The following is a 19,557-nucleotide window of genomic DNA, read 5'->3' as shown; positions in this document are numbered from 1 at the left end:
TTTAGAAACGAAGTACTCATATCCAAGATCCCACTTAGTTTCCAAGTGTCATCATCCACCAGAAAGAACTCCTGGGCTCAGACCCAAAGAGGATCTTTCCCCAAAGCTCACAACCAAGAGGCACAGGCTCCTCACCATTGTCTTCATGTAGTCAACGATGATATCTGTCATCTTCTGGCATAGTGGAGTTGCCATCTTGTTATTTAGGATTTTGACTTTCAGCAACTTGAGAGTTTGTAAGACATTATCTGCTGACAACTATAGGAGAGAGGGGACTCAAGGAGAAAGGAAAATTGAAGGGTAAAGATAATAAAGACAATAATGATCCCTGGTCAAGAAAGGAAGAGGAGTGAATCTAGGAAGAGGATTAAAGCTGGATCAGAGGTTGAGGAGTGGAGAGAGTATGGGTCAGACTAGGGACACTGGAACTAGACCTGGAGCTATGAATGGACGGGACCAAGTAGTGCTCTGCTGACTGGAAATTTCTTCCATTCTCCTAGCACAATTGGTATGTGCCCAATGAGGTACCTTGATCGAGATGGTCCTATGCTGGCTGGAGCCAGGAAGATGTCTGAGATGTCCTCACCTGACCAGCAACTTGGAGTGCCTCCATAAAGTCCTCGATGTTCTTTTCTGAGACATCCAAGTTCCTCTCTGTGATCTCTGAGGAACTTCCCATAACTATAAATAACTCTGTAAGAAATAAAAAGGGTGAGGAGTGGGAGCTGTTTCTCTCTTGCTATAGGTGGATATTTCATTAGAGGTGGGTATCATGGTATGATGAAAACATGCAAAGAATAATTAAGAATCAGAAGACACAAGTTTGGCTCCTGACTCAGAGTCTGTCCCCCACTAGCAATATATCCGTAGGCAATTTATTTAACTCCTGGAGACTCTATTTCTTCATATGTGAAATAAGTATAATAAAAACTAACACGAGAGTTGAGATATGTGCTATTAGGTATCACTTTCAGAATTTCAGCCTACCCTTTGGACCACATCTTTTTCCTTGAGATTATAAACACCCTTCTATAGGTGAGAGTTGGATAGAGATTTGGAGTAGGAGAGTACCTGTCTATAGGACTATGAAAATTTCATATTAATAAAATAATTTCATATTAATAAAATTGATTATTATACACTACAAACTTATACTCCAGTGACATATACCCATAGTTTTGGTTAATAGTAATTTTTAAAAAGCCAGAAATTGATTTAGTCTGAGTTCAGTCTATCTACTACCAGCAAGGATGGATTATTTATTCATTCATTCATTCAAATGTTCTGGTTTGTCTCCACTAAAGGCATTACTTAACATGCCTTACTTTACTCATTTGTAAAATGGTCAGCATTGTGGTAGTGATAGTAGAAGTAGTAGTTGTAGTAGTAGTAGTAGTAGCAGTAGCAGCAGCAGCAGCAGTAGTAGTAGTAGTAGTATCTAACTCATAGAGTTGTTAGGAACATTATATGAAGTAATATATGTAGAATAGTGCCTGGCATATAGTAATAACTCAGTAAATATTGATTATTATTCTCAGAAACTGTCAGCACTCTACCTGAATCCACAGCATCCCCATATCTCTACAGAAGAGCCGTTTGTTGTCATTTTTAAAAATTTTTTTTAATGTTTTATTTATTTCTGAGAGAGAGAGAGGCAGCATGAGCAGGGGAAGAGGCAGAGAGAGAGGGAGACACAGAATCCAAAGCAGGCTCCAGGTTTTGAGCTAGCTGTCAGCACAGAGCCCAGTGCGGGGCTCAAACCCACAAACCGTGAGATCATGACCTGAGCCAAAGTCAGATGCTTAACCGACTGAGCCACCCAGGCGCCCCTATTGTCATTTTAAGAACAGGTTCTGGACATTAGACCAAGGGCAGGGGTGCAAATGAGACAACCAGAAAAAGCAACTAGAAAGGAAGTGTTTTACACAAAAGGGAAGAAAGAAGGAAAGGAAGAGAAATAGAGAGATGCTACTTAAACTAAACAAACTCAAATTCCCAAAGACATGTAGAAATTAATGCTACGAAAGATAGACAACACAACAAAATCAACAATTGGAACAGGAAATTACTTCAGAGGAGATTAATTTTGTAAAACAGTGTCTCAAAGACTTTAATAAAACAATAATAATGATAATCATTGTCACCAACCTCTTCTTCCTCCTCATCAAATGAATATGATCAGGATGCTAAAAATAATAAAGAAATAATTTCCATTTTAAAAGAACAAATAAAGACAAAATGAAACAATTTATAGGTAGATATGAAAAAGAACCAATTAGAAAACTTGGAAATGAAAAACACAGACACCAAAATTTGAAATGTCAACAAAGAAGGTATAGTCAAGACTGAATACAGTTAAAGAGAGAATTAGTAAATTAGAAAACAGTGAGGAATTCACATAGTATGCAATGTAGAAAAATAAAAAAATAATTTTTAATAAAAGAACAAGTAACAGGTGTATTAGATTGGCTGAAAGGAGTTCGAAAAGAATGGCAGGATGGTAATATATAAAGATAATTGATGGCACACACATAGACCAATGGAATAAATAGAGAACTCAGAATTGGACCCACAAATGTATGGCCAACTAATTTTTGACAAAGCGGGAAAAAATATCCAATGGAAAAAAGAGCCTCTTTAATAGATGGTGCAGGGAAAAGTGGACAGCAACCTGCAGAACAAAGAAACTAGATCACTTTTTATCACACCATACACAAAAATAAACTCAAAATGGATAAAGGACCTAAATATGAGACAGGAAACCATCAAAACCCTAGAGGGGAGGAGGAGGCAAGATGGCGGAGAAGTAGGGAGCTCTGTACATTTCACTCACCCCCATCTCTCAAACAGAGAAAGCCTGAAGCCATAGGAACCCTTACAGAATCCAGGAGTTTGGGAGGAAAAGGAGATAGAGTCCACTGAGAAAACAACCTTATAGTGTGAGTGCGAACTGGGGACGATAAAAACGGGCTGGGACCGGAGACACGGAGGGAGGGGGAGGAGAGGGAACCCCTTTGTGGGGAGCGCGGTGAGTCAGAGGAAATGAAAGAGCGGCTGAAACTGCTCAAGGAACTGTTCCTGTCCCTGGAGAAGAGAAAAACCTCAGCTTGGAACACAGTTTCCAGTTCCAGCTGTGCAGCTGACTTTGAACGGGACACATTGCTCACCAGCTTGACCGGAGGGGAAGCGGCGTGCTTGAAGCCGCTCCGCTGCTCTGCTGGCTCGGCTGGACCCCCAGTGGGGAGGCGGCTGGCTTGAAACTGCTTGGAGGGACTCGGCCTGTGGATTTATATTTCGGGCGGTATCAACTGGGTGTGCAGACTAAGATCTGGAAACGAGGCGTGGCTTGGGACATAGAGCACAGCCTACCTTGGCTACGCCTGCGGCACAGGGAGATCGGACCCAAAAGAGTGAGTTGCAACACTTGGTTTGAGAGGACACTGGGGCACCACCATTTTTGTCCCCACAACCACCAAGATGGGACCTCAGGGAGCGGCCTCTGGACGCAGTGGAGGCTAAGACCCGCCTACACCAAATCACGCCCATCCCCGAGAGAGAGCTGCTTTTTTTTTTTTTTTTTTTAACCAGAGCCTGGGGCAAGACCAACAAGGATGCACTACCATGATTAATTCTAGACCAATTCTTTCTACCCAGATAATTTTTCCTTGTCTCATTTGTATCCCTCCCCTCTGCTGGACTGGGCACTCTGGTCACTGGTTTGCTTAAAGAGTCACATTTAATCAATTCTCTAGGTGTATATTCTACACCTCCACCTCTACCTTTCTATCTCTCTCTCTCTGGAGTAATCAGACTATATAGTTTCTCTGAGTAACATTATCTTTGTTTTTTTCTCCTCAACTCTTACCATATTCTCCTCTTTCTCTCTCTGAATTAAGCCTCTTAGTCTCTCTGCCTGGTCATTTCTCTTCCAATTTCGCTTCCTCCCCGCCCTGTCATTTTTCTCTTTGTACATGCTCTTCCATCAGCACTGCATACACCCTGCTCTTTATTTGTAGCTGGGAATTCTGGTTTTATGCTTTTATTTTAAAATTTTTAAATGTTTTATTTATTTCTGAGAGAGAGAGAGAGGCAGTGTGAGCAGGGGAGGGTCAGAGAGAGGGGGAGACAAAGAATCCGAAGCAGGCTCCAGGCTCTGAGCTAGCTCTAAGCACAGAGCCCCACGTGGGGCTCGAACCCACAATCGTGAGATCATGACCTGAGCCAAAGTCAGATGCTTAACCAACTGAGCTACCCAGGCGCCCCTGGTATTATGCTTTTAGACTGTCCTTTGTCTTTTGGGTTTTTTTTCTTTCTTTTCTTCTTTTTTCTTTTTTCTTTTTCTTTTATTTGTTTTTCCTCCTTCCTCTATTTTTCCCTTCTTTTTTTTTTCCTTTTCCCTTTCAGTTTGCGTGTTTGTTGGATTTGTCTGTGCGTTTGTGTGCCTTTGTTCCCTGTGTGTTTGTCTGTCTGTTTTCTTTTCCAGGACTACCTCAAGAAACAAGCCAAAGTACACATGGGGGAGAGTCTCAAATATCACTACGAGTAGGGAAATAAAATAACCAAAGTGTCACCAAGAGAGAACAAGAGACACCACTAAAAGAATACTTCCTGAACGGAGAGGCCCTGGACAAAGAGCCTTCTTTAATATAGCAGTACTCTCAGGTGAAGAGTGCATAACAAGCTTTTAAAACTAACAAGAGACAGAAAGCTAACCAAAATGATGAAACAGAAGAGCTCTCTTCTAAAGAAATTCCAGGAAGAAATGACAGATAAATAACTGCTCAAAACAGATATAAGCAACATAACTGAACAAGAATTTAGAGCAATAGTCACAAAATTAATCGCTGGGGTTGAGAAAGGCATGGGAGACATCAGAGAAACTATTGCTACAAAGACTATGGAGCTTAAAAATAGTTGTGATGAATTAATAAAGGCTATAAATGAGATGCATAATAAAATGGAGGTGTCCAATGCACAAATTGAAGAGGAAGACAGGAGAATAGGTGAATTAGAAGACACAATTATAGAAAAAGAGGAAGCTGAGAAAAAGAGAGTTAAACTGATCCAGGAACACGAAAGGAGAGTTCGAGAGCTCAGCAATACAATCAAATGGACAATATCCGTATCATAGGAATTCCAGAAGAGAAAGAAAGAGGGAAAGGTGCTGAAGGAGTCCTTGAACAAATTATAGCAGAGAACTTCCCAAACCTGGGAAGGGAAGTAGACGTTGAAATTCAAGAGGCACAGAGAACTCCCCTCAGACATAACTTGAATAGATCTTCTGCACGACATATCATAGTGAAACTGACAAAATATAAGGACAAAGAGAGAATTTTGAAAGCAGCTAGGGAGAAAAGGGCCTTAACATACAAAGGGAAACCTATCAGAGTGGTGACAGACCTATCTACTGAAACTTGGCAGGCCAGAAAGGAATGGCAGGAGATCTTCAATGTGATGAACAGAAAAAATATGCAGCCAAGAATCCTCTATCCAGCAAACCTGTCATTCAGAATAGAAGGAGAGATAAAAGTCTTCCCAAACAAACAAAAATTGAAAGAATTCATCACCACTAAACCAGCCCTATAAGAAATCCTGAGGGGGACTCTATGAGGGAAATGTTTCAAGGAACACAAGGTACCAGAGACACCACCACAAGCATGAATCCTACAAAGAACACAATGACTCTAAATCCTTATTTTTCAATAATAACACTGAATGTAAATGGACTCAATGCTCCAATCAAAAGACATAGGGTAGCAGAATGGATAAAAAACCAAAATCCATCTATTTCCTGTCTATAAGAAATTCATTTTACACCTGAGAACACCTTCAGATTGAAAGTAAGGGGATGGAGAAATATATAGATCATGCTACTGGAAATCAAAAGAAAGCTGGAGTAGCTATACTTATATCAGACAAACTGGAATTTAAAGGAAAGGCAGTAACAAGGGATGAAGAAGAGCATTATATAATAATTACAGGGTCTATCCATCAGGAAGAGCTAACAATTATAAATGTCTATGCACCAAACATGGAAGCACCTAAATACATACAACAATTAATCACAAACAGAAACAGTCTTATGGATAAGAATGTGCCAATAGCAGGGGACTTTAATACTCTACTTACCGCAATGAACAAATCAACTAGACAGAAAATCACTAAAGAAACAATGGACTTGAAGGACACATTGGACCAGATGGATTTGACAGATATATTTAGAACTCTACATCCTGAGGCCAGGGAATTCACTTTCTTCTGAAGTGCATATGGCACATTCTCCAAGGTAGATCACAANATAACCTCCTTGATCTCAACCGCAGCAATTTCTTACTTGACACATCCCCAAAGGTAAGGGAATCAAGAGCAAAAATGAACTACTGGGCCCTCATCAAGATAAAAGCTTCTGCATGGCAAGGGAAACAATCAATAAAACTAATAGGCAACTGACGGAATGGCAAAAGATAGTTGCAAATGACATATCAGATAAAGGGCTAGAATTCAAAATCTATAAGGAGCTCACCAAACACCATGCCCAAAAAACAAACAATCCAGTGAAGAAATGGGCAGAAGACATGAACAGACACTTCTACAAAGAAGACATCCAGATAGCCAACAGACACATAAAACGATGCTCAGCATCCCTCATCATCAGGGAAATACAGATCAAAACCACATTGAGATACCACCTCATGCCAGTCAGAGTGGCTAAAATGAACAAATCAGGAGACTTTAGATGCTGGCGTGGATTTGGAGAAACGGGCCCCCTCCTACACTGCTGGTGGGAATGTAAACTGGTGCAGCCACTCTGGAAAAAAGTATGGAGGTTTCTCAAAAATTTAACAATAGAACTCCCCTATGACCTAGCATTAGCACTGCTAGGAATTTACCCACAGGATATAGGAGTGCTGATGCATAGGGGCACATGTACCCCAATGTTCATAGCAGCACTCTCAACAATAGCCAAAACATGGAAAGAGCCGAAGTGTTTATCAAATGATGAATAGATCAGGAAGATGTGGTATATTTATACAATGGAATACAACATGGCAATGAGAAAGAGTGTAATCTGGACATTTGTAGCAACATGGATGGAACTTGAGGGTGTTATGCTGAATGAAATAAGTCAGGCAAAGGAGGACAGCTACCATATGTTTGCATGTATAGATGGATTAGGAGGAAATTAATGGGGGATGAAGTGGGAGAAGAAGGGGAAAAATAGTTGGGGAGAGGGAGGGAGGCAAACCATNCACATTGAGATACCACCTCATGCCAGTCAGAGTGGCTAAAATGAACAAATCAGGAGACTTTAGATGCTGGCGTGGATTTGGAGAAACGGGCCCCCTCCTACACTGCTGGTGGGAATGTAAACTGGTGCAGCCACTCTGGAAAAAAGTATGGAGGTTTCTCAAAAATTTAACAATAGAACTCCCCTATGACCTAGCATTAGCACTGCTAGGAATTTACCCACAGGATATAGGAGTGCTGATGCATAGGGGCACATGTACCCCAATGTTCATAGCAGCACTCTCAACAATAGCCAAAACATGGAAAGAGCCGAAGTGTTTATCAAATGATGAATAGATCAGGAAGATGTGGTATATTTATACAATGGAATACAACATGGCAATGAGAAAGAGTGTAATCTGGACATTTGTAGCAACATGGATGGAACTTGAGGGTGTTATGCTGAATGAAATAAGTCAGGCAAAGGAGGACAGCTACCATATGTTTGCATGTATAGATGGATTAGGAGGAAATTAATGGGGGATGAAGTGGGAGAAGAAGGGGAAAAATAGTTGGGGAGAGGGAGGGAGGCAAACCATGAGAGACTCCTGAATGCTGAGAACAAACTGAGGGCTGATGGGGGGTAGGGGAGAAGGGAAGGAGGGTGATGGGCATAGAGGAGGGCACTTGTGGGGATGAGCACTGGGTGTTACATGTAAACCAACTTGACAATAAACTAAGGAAAAATAAAAAGATATATACATAAACATAATAATAATATGTATATGTATTATTATGTAATATGGCTATATACATATAATGGAATATTACTCAGCCATCAAAAAGAATGAAATCTTGCCATTTGCAACAACATGGATGGAACTAGAGAGTATAATGCTAGGCTAAGTAAGTCAGTCAGAGAAAGACAAAGGCCATATGATTTCACTCCTATGTGGAATTTAAGAAAGAAAAACATATGATCATATGGGAGGAGGAAAAAGAGAGAGGCAAACCAGATAACAGACTCTTAAGTATAGAGAAGAAACTGAGGGTTGATGGAGGGAGGTGGGTGAGGGATCAGCTAGATGGCTGATGAGCACTGGGTATAGTACGTAAGTGATGAATCACTGAATTCTACTTCTGAGACCAACATCGCACTGAATATTACCTAACTAGAATATTAAATAAAATTTCAAAAGATAAATAAATAAATAAATATTTTAAATAAATAAATAAATAAATATCAACTATGAAATATAATAATCACCACTAATTTGAGGGAGTTAAAACCATGATGGAATGAAAACATTAGACAACACAGCACAAAAGACGAGAAGGGTGCGGTTGCAGGCTGATTAAGGAGTATAAGATCCTTATCTTCTTTAGAAAAAAAATAGAGAATTGTTGAACTTTAAACTTTGTTAGAAAAACATAGAGTACAGGATGAAGTGCTCAAAATGTCAGAGTAACAAAATCTGTCTCGGTCTTAAGTTGCATATCTTTATTTCTATATTTTAGTAGTGTGTAGTATTTAAAACATCCAACATTCAACATATTATCTCCTCTCCATCCCAAAATGAATCCCTATCTCTGGGCAGTGCTTAAATCTCAATCATCTTTGACTTCTCTCCCACACCACCCACAGCCGTGCCAGAACAGAGGATTTTACTTAATAAATATCCCTTGAATGGGGCGCCTGGGTGGCTCAGTCAAGTAAGCGACTAACTCCTGGTTTTGGCTCAAGTCATGATCTCACAGTTTGTGGGTTTGAGCCCCTCACTGTCATCATGGAGTCTGCTTGGGATTCTCTCTCTCTCTCTCTCTCTCTCTCTCTCAAAATAAATAAATAAATAAACTTAAAAAAAAAACACCCTTGAATCCATCCCTTCCCTACCCTTACATGGCCACTGCCCTAGTTCATTTCTCATGTTCAGACTCACCTTCTCTCTAGGCCTGACCCTGCTCCAGTCCCCGTTTCTCTCCTCCTTCCCCACACCAGATGGATAGCAGCACTAGAACGAAGCAGTTCAGATGGCAGAGAGGAAGTGTCTCCTGGGAATACTACCCAATTATTGAGAAATAATCACATCTTAGCAACCAAACCTGGAATGCTTACCCCAGAACTAACCCACCAGCTCTGATTCTAAAGAACCTAAGGTGGAATAGAGTGTCCCCTCCCCCAATTATGACTCCTGGAGAGAAATGGCTTTATTATAACTTCTTTAAAATAGCTGATGCATAGTAGCTCTTCAATAAATATGTACTGAGAAAATAAATGAGTGAGTGAACTATTTTTTTCAAACTTGTTATGTTCAATCAAATGTAAAAAAAATTCTCTTGATACTCAACAATACATAGATATTTACATACAGTTCATACATATATGTACAATAATTAAAAATAATTTTGAGGACACCTGGGTGGCTCAGTCAGTTGAGCATCCAACGTTGGCTCAGCTCATGATCTCACAGTTCGTTAGTTTCAGCCCTGCATCAGGCTCTTGAGGACAGCTCAGAGCCTGGAGCCCACATCAGATTCTGTGTCTCCCTCTCTCTCTGCCCTCCCCTACTTGTGCTCTCTCTCTCTCTCTCTCTCAAAAATAAATAAACATTAAAAAATGGGGGCGCCTGAGTGACTCGTTCAGCTAAGTATCCAACTTTGGCTCAGGTCGTGATTTCACAGTTTATGAGTTCAAGCCCTACATTGGGCACTGTATGGACAGCTCAGAGCCTGGAGCCTACTTCAGATTCTGTGTCTCCCTCACTCTTTGCCCTTCCCCTGCTCACGCTCTGTCTCTCTTTCTCTTAAAAATAAACATTAACAAAAAATTGCTTTAATAATTAAAAAAATAATAATTTTGTAAGGGCCCCTGGCTGGCTTAGTCAGTAGAGAATGCGACTCTTGATCTCAGAGTTATGAGTTCGAGCCCCATGTTGGGTGTAAAGATTACTTAAAATAAAAGAAAACCTTTAAAAAGTAATAATAATTTCATAAAATAATATTTAAGGACATGATAAAATGTTAATATTACATTAAGTAAAAAAGGCTACAAAAAGTATGTATCATACTGTTGTTTATATATATCCATATATAGTCATATATATTACATATATACATATATCAAGAATATACACATATTTGTGTATATTGTATAAACACACATGTAAGGGCACCTGGGTGGCTTAGTTGGTTGGGTGTCTGATTTCAGCTCAGGTCATGACCTCACAGGTTCGTGAGTTTGAGCCCCACATTGGCCTCTTTGCTGCCAGCACAGAGCCTTCTTCAGATCCTCTGTCTCCCTTTCTTTCTGCCCCTCCCCAACTTGTACTCTCTCAAAAAAAAAAAAAAAATTAAAATCACACACACATAGGGGCGCCTGGGTGGCTCAGTCAGTTAAGCATCCGACTTCGGCTCAGGTCATGATCTCGCGGTCCATGAGCTCGAGCCTCACATCGGGCTCTATGTTGACAGCTAGCTCAGAGCCTGGAGCCTGCTTTGGATTCTGTGTCTCCCTCTCTCTGCCCCTCCCTGCTCATACTCACTCTCTCTGTCTCCTAAAAATAAATAAAAACATTAAAAAAATTAAAACACACACACATACACATATATATATTATGTATACACACACACATATATACACAGGCACACACACACATATATACACATTGACACACACACATATGAGTCCACAGAAAAAATTGGAAGAGCATACATCAAAATGGTAACATATCCAGATGGTAGATTGATAAGGAATTTTTATTTTCTTCTAAGGACTTTTCTATAAATTCCATCCAGTTTAAAATAAACATATGTTACTTTTGTCATCCAAAAAAGATCATTTTTAAGTATGTCCTTTTGAAAATGTAAACAGTTTGACAATTTAGAAAGATGGTCTATCAAAAGCAAGGGGGGTTATAGGTAAAGCCTAATTCAAGTGAGTTCAACAATATGATTTTAGGATTGTCTAATATGATAGGTATTGTAAGGGTATTCAAGATAAATCTAACACGATTGCTGACCTCAAAGAACTTAGTAAAGAACATATGACAATTACAAGACAATACATGAAATATTATAGGCATGTACACTGTTCTGAAAAAAATAGAGATGAGCACATAATTAACTCTGTAAGAGTTAGAGAAGCTTTCAGAAAGAATGGGCTGGTGAGTGTGGTTTCTTAGGATGAAAAGTAATAGAGGGGATGATATGGAAGGAGAAGGAAAAGCCCTGAGGCACGAGACAATATGATATGTAAAGGGCAGTACACATAGAACCAGTCAAATAACGTATGATATCTCCAAATGATGATGGTGTCATGTAGCTGTTAAACTAGATATCTTAAAGTGCATTAATGAGTTCAATATTTGGTGGAAGTGTACAAAATGCAACTGAGGAGGAAAGACCTTGTTTGCCATGCTGTGGCAATGGGGGATCTTTGAAAGGGGATTATATCAGAGTATCTATGATTTAGAAAAATCACTTGGGTAATGTGGAAGGTGGATTTGAGGAAGACAACACTGCAGGCAGGAGTGAGAAATAATAGTCACCTGACCTGAGGTAGTAGCAGTGGAGATGAAGAGAAAAGAACAGATTACAAAGATACTTTGGAGGTTAAAATAGGCAGAACTAGGCAGTTGATTAGAAAAGGGAAGAGAAGGGATGCCTGGTTGGCTCAGTCGATTGATTGCCTGACTTTGGCTCAAGTCGTGATCTTGTGGTCCCTGGGTTCCAGCCCCGTGTTGGGCTCTGTGCTGACAGCTCAGAGCCTGGGGGCTGCTTTGGATTCTGTATCTCCCTCTCTCTCTGTCCCTCCCCCATTCACACTTGTCTCTTTGTCTCTGTCAAAAATAAATAAACATTTTTCAAATTTAAACAAAAAAGGAAGAAAGAAAGAAAAGTCAAGAGGAAGGAGCACCTGGGTGGCTCAGTTGGTTAAGTGTCCAACTCTAGATTTCGGCTGAGGTCATGATCTCAAGGTTCAGGAGATCAAGCCCTGTGTCAGACTCTGTATTGACAGCATGGTGCCTGCTTGGGATTCTCTCTCTCTCCCTCTCTCTCTCTCTGTGCCTCCCCTGCCTGTGCATGCACACTCTTTTTCTCAAAATAAATAAATAAACTTAAAAAAAAAAAAGGACGTCTGGGTGGCTCAGTCGGTTAAGTGTCTGACTTCGGCTCAGGTCATAATCTCGCAGTTTGTTGGTTCGAGCCCTGCATCGGGTTCTGTGCTGGCAGTTCAGAGCCTGGAGCCTGTTTCGGATTCTGTGTCTCCCCTTCTCTCTGCCCCTCCCCTGCTCATGCTCTGTCTCTCTCTGTCTCAAAAATAAATAAAAAACTATTAAAAAAAAAAAAAAAAAGAAAGAAAGGTGAGAGGAAGGGCCAAGGAGAACCAGGAATGTGGAATCACTCCCAGGTTCAGACTTGAATAGGATAAATGGAAAGGAAGAAGTAAAACTGTCTTATCCACAAATGACATGATCTTGTATATGGAAAATCTTCAGAAATCCACTAAAAAAAAAAGCTAGGATTAATAAACACAGTTTGACAAGTTCACAAAATCAATATACAAAAATCAACTGTATTTTACACTAGCAATGAACAATTTGAAAATGAAATTAAGAAAATTAACCCATTCACAGTAAGATCAAAAAGAATAAAATACCTAGGAATAAACTGAACAAAAGAAGTATAAGACTTGTACAAAGAAAACTATAAAACATTTGCTGAGAGAAATTAAAGAAGATTTAAACAAATAGAAAGACATCCCATATTTATGGATCAGAAGACTAAATATAATTAGATGGATATTCTCCCCTAATTGTCTACAGATTCAACACAATCTCTATAAAAATCCCTGTTGCCTTTTTTGTGAAAACTGACAAGCTAATCATAAAATTCATAGAAATGCAATGAATCCCAAAACAATCCTAAAAAATAAAGGTTGGGGTGCCTGGGTGACTCGTTGGTTACTGTCCAACACTTGATTTTGGCTTAGGTCATGATCTCACAGTTCAATTTAGCTGCACATTGGGCTCTGCACTAATAGCACAGAGCCTGTGTGGGATTCTCTCTCCCGTCTCTTTGCTCCTCCCTCTGCTCATGCTCACTCACACAAAACAAATAAATAAACCTTAAAATAAATAACCCTTAAAATAAATAAATAAATAAGAAGGGTTGGAAGACTTATATTTCCCGATTTCAAAACTTACTACAAAGATAATCAAGACAGTGTAGTAGTGGCATAAATATAGACATACAGGTTGATGGAATATAACTGAAAGTCCAGAAATAAACTTTTACATTTATAGTCGATTGATTTTCTACAAAGGTACCAAGAAAATTCAATGGGAAAGAAACCATCTTTTCAACAAATGGTGCTGGGACAGTTGGATAACCTCAGGATGGGGGGGTAGATTTATTTGGGCACCTACCTCATACCATACATAAAAACTAGCTCAAATGGGTCACATCTAACCTAAATGTTAGAACAAAAACTTAGGAGAAAACATAGGTGTCAAATTTCTGTGGTCTTGTATTAGGCAGAAAGCAAAAGCACAAAGAGAAAACAAAATGGCAAATTAAAAACTTCGGCACTTCAAAAGACATATCAAGAAAGTGAAAAGATGACCCATAGAATGGGAGAACATATTTACAAATCATATAGATATATGTGACTCATATCCTAAAGAACTCTTACAACTCAATAATAAATACAAACAAAAATAATACATACAAACTCAATTTAAAAATGGGCAAAGTATCTGAATATACATTTCTCCAAAGAAGATATATTAATAACCAATAAGCACATAATAAAAGCACTTAACATCATTAGTCACTAAAAATCAAGAAGACAAATAAAAATAGCGCCTTCTGGCCAAAGATGAGATATTTTGCATATTAATAAAGTTAATAATTGCAATGTATTGAAATACATCAAATGCATTTAAATTCCTGAGTTCATAATGATTCTTTTTAAAACAATTTTTTAAACATTTATTCACTTTTGAGAGACAGAAAGAGACAGTGCGTGAGCAGGGAAGGGGGAGAGAGAGAGGGAGACACAGAATCCAAAGCAGGCTCCAGGCTCCAAGCTGTCAGCACAGAGCCTGACGTGGGGCTCGAACTCACGAACCATGAGATCATGACCTGAGCTGAAGTCAGACGCTTAACTGAATGAGCCACCCAGGTGCCCCATACCAACATTTTTCAATTCATAATTGATCAACAACTGCTAACATCGCTAAAAAACAAAAAACAAAAAAACAAAGATATCCAGATATGATTTTCTCTGTTTCTCCCCATCTCTAATCTGAATCTGATCAAGCCTCCAGAACGAACTAATTTATAGTAGATACAAAGAACAGAGGGACATGTAAAACAACATCATAAAGCTATAATTAGAAAAATCTAAAATATGAGAAAAAGAGCCTTATTTCTTCAATAAAGAAATCACCAGGGAGAAAAAAAGAGATGAAAGGGGAAATCAAAGTTCAAAAATCTGAGAGACAAATCAAACAATCATGAAGTGGGACTTTATTTGGATCCAGGTTCAAACAAACATACTATAAAAAAGACATATTAAATTGTAAATTTGGAGGTAGAAGAATATTTGATGATATTAAAGAATAATTGTGTGGGGTAATTGGTGTGATAATGGTATTGTGCTTACGTTTTTTAAAAGAAACCTTATCTTTTACAGATATATACTGAGTATTTATGGCTGAAATTATTTAACTCCTGCGATTTGCTTCAAAATAATAAGTGAGGGGAAGAAATGGGTGGGAGTGTATGTGAAACAAGATTGTCTGTGAGTTAGTAAATAGTGCATTTAGTGATGGGTACAGGAAGGCTGACTACACTATTTTCTTGACCTCTGTGTATGATTAAAATTTTCCACAATAGAAAGTTTTTCTAAAAATCTACTTTATGACTTTGTAGCAATAAATAAGTATCTGGAGGGCCGATCATCATGGCTGACAGATAACCTTCAAACATTGTTTTTAACTTTTATATTCCCTTTCAATTAATCACACCCAAAAGTACAATACTTAGACCAACAGCCATGGTTCATATGACTTTGTCCACCTACTAGTAATTTACTGAAGTTTCAAGTTTAGAATTAGGAAATGCAAACCTCCAGAGTCCCAAACCTACCCTACAACAGCAGAGGCAACAATCTTAAATGACTCCCTACTAATAAATATGATTGCTTTCCTCTCACCTTGTAGAAATACTTTTAGTCATTATTTTTCATTTTCATTTGTCATGTGTCCAGTATTAGGTGCAAGGATACAAATATTAATACAGTAAACCCTTAGGGCACCTGGCTGCCTCAGTCAATAGAGCATGCAACTCTTGATCTAGGGGTGGTAAGTTTGAGCCCCATGTTGGGAGGAGAGATTACTTTAAAAAATACAGCAGACATTTGATTGAATGCTAGATGAATATTTTTTAGTACAAAATGCATTCAAGAAACAGTGCTAAGTAACTGTAACAAATACCCAACCTAACTCTCTCCTAAAGCCAGCTCTACTGGGCACATAAAAATGAACAGAGATGTGGTGCTCGCCCTTACATAGTTTAAAAACTGCTAGAGCCCATGAGACAAGAACCCAAACAACCAAGAACAAAAACTGAATGTGATCAGCGGTCCAAAGTGATTCAGTCACCAAAGTGGGGAGTGGTGAGTAGTCAAGATTGGCGGGAGCATTTAAGTATTTCGGTAGAATTAGAAACTAGGCTGGAACAGTACAATAGAGCCATTATGTGGAGTTAGGTTAAGGCATCTGAATTTTATTAGGCGGCAGCAGACAGTTGCTTAATGTTACTGAGCAGGGCATCGCACACACAGAACTGTGACTTGGGACAATGCCTCTTGCAGCAAGTGGCAGAGCCCACAGACCACTCGTGGAAGACCAATTCAAGCCTGAACTACATCTTCCAGCTCACAGCACACTCCTACATACATGTGAACAAGCTTAATGACTAACAGATTTACAGCACCTGAGATGGACTTGAAGCTTTTGGAAACCCAGCTCCAGAGTACAGCCTCACCTTCTCAGCATATACAGACCAGCTTTGAATTGCCTCATAGAAAACTTCCTGCCACGGCCTAGGGCAAAGCTTAGCAAACTTTTTCCATAAAAGGGTAATAAGATAGTAAGTGTCTCAGGTTTTACAGGCCATGTGGTCTGTTACAACTACTCAACTCATTAACACAACTAATGACAACAATATGTAAATGAAGGAACTGAGCTGTGTTCTAATAACGAAGGACTTGGCCCTTGGGCCAGTTTGCCAGCTCCTAGCCTAGAATTTGGAGCCTCTTCCAGAACCCAAGTGACCAATCCAGATACAGATTAGCCTCCAACTCCTTCCAGAAAACTAGCCTCATCCATCAAAGACTAAGAAAGCTCCTTCAGAAGTACAATCTCTCTAGGCCTGAGGGTCCATCTGCCCACTAAAGGACTGGGCCAACTAATTCTCTGCCTAACCTTGTAATGGCTAAACCCCATCAGGCCCACACCACTGTTCTCCTTGCTTACCACCCAAAATACAAGCCCCTCCAAATGTCTACTTACTCTCCCACATCCTCTTTGCCTTTGCTCTTACTGTCTCCTCTCCCTAGAAGGGATGCTCACCTCCTACTCAGTTCACATGTCAATGCCACCTCCTCAGAGAGGTTTTCACTGGTCCCCCAACCTATCGAAGCTCCCCCAGTTACTCCTGATTACATTTCCATTTTCCATTCTTCATAGCACTTTGTATTCTCTGAAATTATCTTATTTACTATATGTCTCCTCCCATAAAAATATAAGTTCCATGAGATTGGGAAACTTGCTCATCTTGATCGCTACTGTATTTCTGGTCTAGAGTAGGTCCTCAGTACCTACTTATTAAATAAAATGAACCAATGAATGAGTTGCCATATTTGCTCTGTGCTTCTTCCCTCCAAGTACCCTCTGCCTCCACCCCTTCCAACTTCTCTCCAAGACCTTTGGAAAAGTTTCTGTGTTACAAAAACTTCCCTCTGTCCTCAACTATTTTTTTAAGTGTATTTACTTATTTGAGAGAGAGAGAGATAGCAGGGGAGGGGCAGAGAGAGAGAGAGAGAGAATCTCAAGCAGGGATTCCACACTGACAGAATGGAGACTGACTCAAGGCTCGAACTACCACAAGATCATGACCTGAGGTGAAATTTAAGAGTTGGATGCTTAACTTACTGAGCCACCCAGGCACCCATATCATCAAATGGAAACCTGAGAACATGATTTCTCTTGTGTGCTCTCAAATGGAAGCCACTTGTTTTCTCCTGTGCTGCACACCTCAGGGTCAGTCATCGCCCCCCCCCCATTATGTCCAGTCTTGTTTAAACACTTTCTGCCCAACCCCACCCCCACTGCCACCCACTCCCTCATTGGGTAAGTCTCTACTCATCCAGTTGAGCCTTGATATCATTGCTCTAAGAAATCTGCCTGGGTACCTGGCCCACACTGCTGTCATCCATGTTACATGCACCCCTCAGACCCTGGAATGTTCTCATTCATGAGAGCATTTTTCATACTGTATTGCAACTATCAGCTTAAGGTATCTGTCTCTTCCTTCATCCCCATCTCCCTAGTGGCCATAAGCTCTGTGGGGGAAGGAACTTATCATAGTGTCTACACATAATAGGCTATCTATCCATAAACATGTATTAAATGAAAGAGGTCATGGGGCACCTGGGTGGCTCAGTTGGTTGGGTGTCTGATTCCTGATTTCAGCTCAGGTCATGATCCCAGAGTCGTAGGATCAAGCCCTGTATCAGGTTCCATGATGAGCACAGAACTTCCTTAAGATTCTCTCTCAGGGCACCTGGGTGGCTAAACCAGTTAAGCACCCTCCTCTTGATTTTGGCTCAGGTCATAATCTCACGGTTCATGGGTCTGAGCCCCATGTCTGGCTCTGTGGGATTCTCTGTCCCCCTCTCTCTCTCTCTGCCTCTCCCTGACTCACACACACTCTCTCTAAAATAATAAACAAACAAACAAGAAAATAAATGAAAGCAGCCATAAGCTATTCCAACAGTGAGAGAAACTAAACATGATGAAACCTAACAAGAAGCCTCTGTCATGGAACCAGTGAGAAGTGGTAAGGGTCTAGATTGGGCGAGTATGGCAGGAATGAAATGGAGAGCTGAACATGATGCCCCACACTTGTCAATGACATGTCATCTTTCTTGCCAGATCTCTCCTCATCCCTTCTGTTCATCTCAACAGCTGTCACCAGCACCCACCCCTGCCATTGAAGCCAGAAACCTGCCATCTAATCAGAGACCAAACCTCATGTCCAACTCTCCTTCCCCAACCCACTGTTTCCATCTTTGTTCAGACTACCATCATCTTGCACCCCTACCTGTTTCAGGTAAATCTTAAGGGGCCATCAGTCTTCAGGTCTGCCCTTCGTATGACCCTAGAGTATCCCTCCTCCACCGACCTAGAAGAGTGAACTTTTTAATTAATTAATTAATTTTTTACTTTTTAATAATTAATGTTTATTTATTTATTTTGAGAGAAAGAGAGTACACGTGCACACATAAGTAGGGGAGGGACAGTAGAAAGAGGGAGAGAGAGAACTCCAAACAGCCTCCACACTGTCAGCTCAGAGCCCAACATGGGGCTCAATCTCATGAACCATAAGATCATGACTTGAGCTGATATCGAGAGTTGGTCACTTAGCCGACTAAGCCATCCAGGTACCTCTAGAACAGTGAACTTTTTAAAAGTGCAAATCTGAGTGTGTTATTCTCCTAATTAAACCTCTATGATGGTTTCTCATTTCCCATGGCTCTAGTCCAGTGTCCTTAGCATGGCAGCCAAGGATAGCACTCTATGATCCATCATCTTCCAAGGCTCTTCTCCTGCTCCCTCCCTAGCACCTCTTGCCCATAGTGAGTACTATGCTCCCCTTGGCTTCCCTACCTGGGATGGTTTTCCTGGCTGTGTACATGGCAAAAACCCATCATTTTTCAAGATCTAGTTCAAGCATCTCCTCTTAGGAGGTGCTTCGTAATGTCCCTATTCTCCCCTCCCCTCCTTGAGACATTGCAGTTCTCCAAGCAGCCTTCTGCCTTAGCCCTTCATGCCCTATCTGGCACTTTATGTGTTTCCATGAGTTCCTCCAGAGTAGGGTCCCATATCTTAGTGTGCTTTGCATCCCCAGTGCCCAGCACAGAGCCTGCACGTAGTGGGCACTCAGTTACCATTTGAAAACTGGCAAGAATCCTAGGAAGCTCTCAAGTTACACCTGGGTGATGGGAGAAATGATCTGCTGCCCCCTCATGGTCATGTG

At 40.3% G+C, this 19,557-nt stretch overlaps 1 protein-coding gene across 1 annotated transcript in view; it reads right to left on the bottom strand.

Annotated features, from left to right (window-relative positions):
• The window catches only part of LOC144227426 (maestro heat-like repeat-containing protein family member 1), an 80,269-nt gene extending 62,535 nt beyond the window's left edge, over positions 1–17,734 (bottom strand). Inside the window, exons 1-4 of the mRNA XM_077759025.1 lie at positions 17,711–17,734; positions 3,168–3,279; positions 587–693; positions 136–258 (exon numbers count right to left, since the gene is read on the bottom strand). Coding sequence (XP_077615151.1) covers positions 136–258; positions 587–693; positions 3,168–3,279; positions 17,711–17,734 — 366 coding nt within the window. The remainder of the gene's footprint in view (positions 1–135; positions 259–586; positions 694–3,167; positions 3,280–17,710) is intronic.
• Between the last annotated feature and the right edge of the window lie 1,823 nt (positions 17,735–19,557).

The sequence above is a fragment of the Crocuta crocuta genome, unplaced genomic scaffold (assembly GCF_008692635.1).
Source record: "Crocuta crocuta isolate KB4526 unplaced genomic scaffold, BGI_CrCroc_1.0 scaffold72, whole genome shotgun sequence".
Classification (NCBI taxonomy): domain Eukaryota; kingdom Metazoa; phylum Chordata; class Mammalia; order Carnivora; family Hyaenidae; genus Crocuta; species Crocuta crocuta.
The sequence above is the reverse complement of the archived record's forward strand: the minus strand, read 5'-3'. Positions and strand labels throughout refer to the sequence as shown.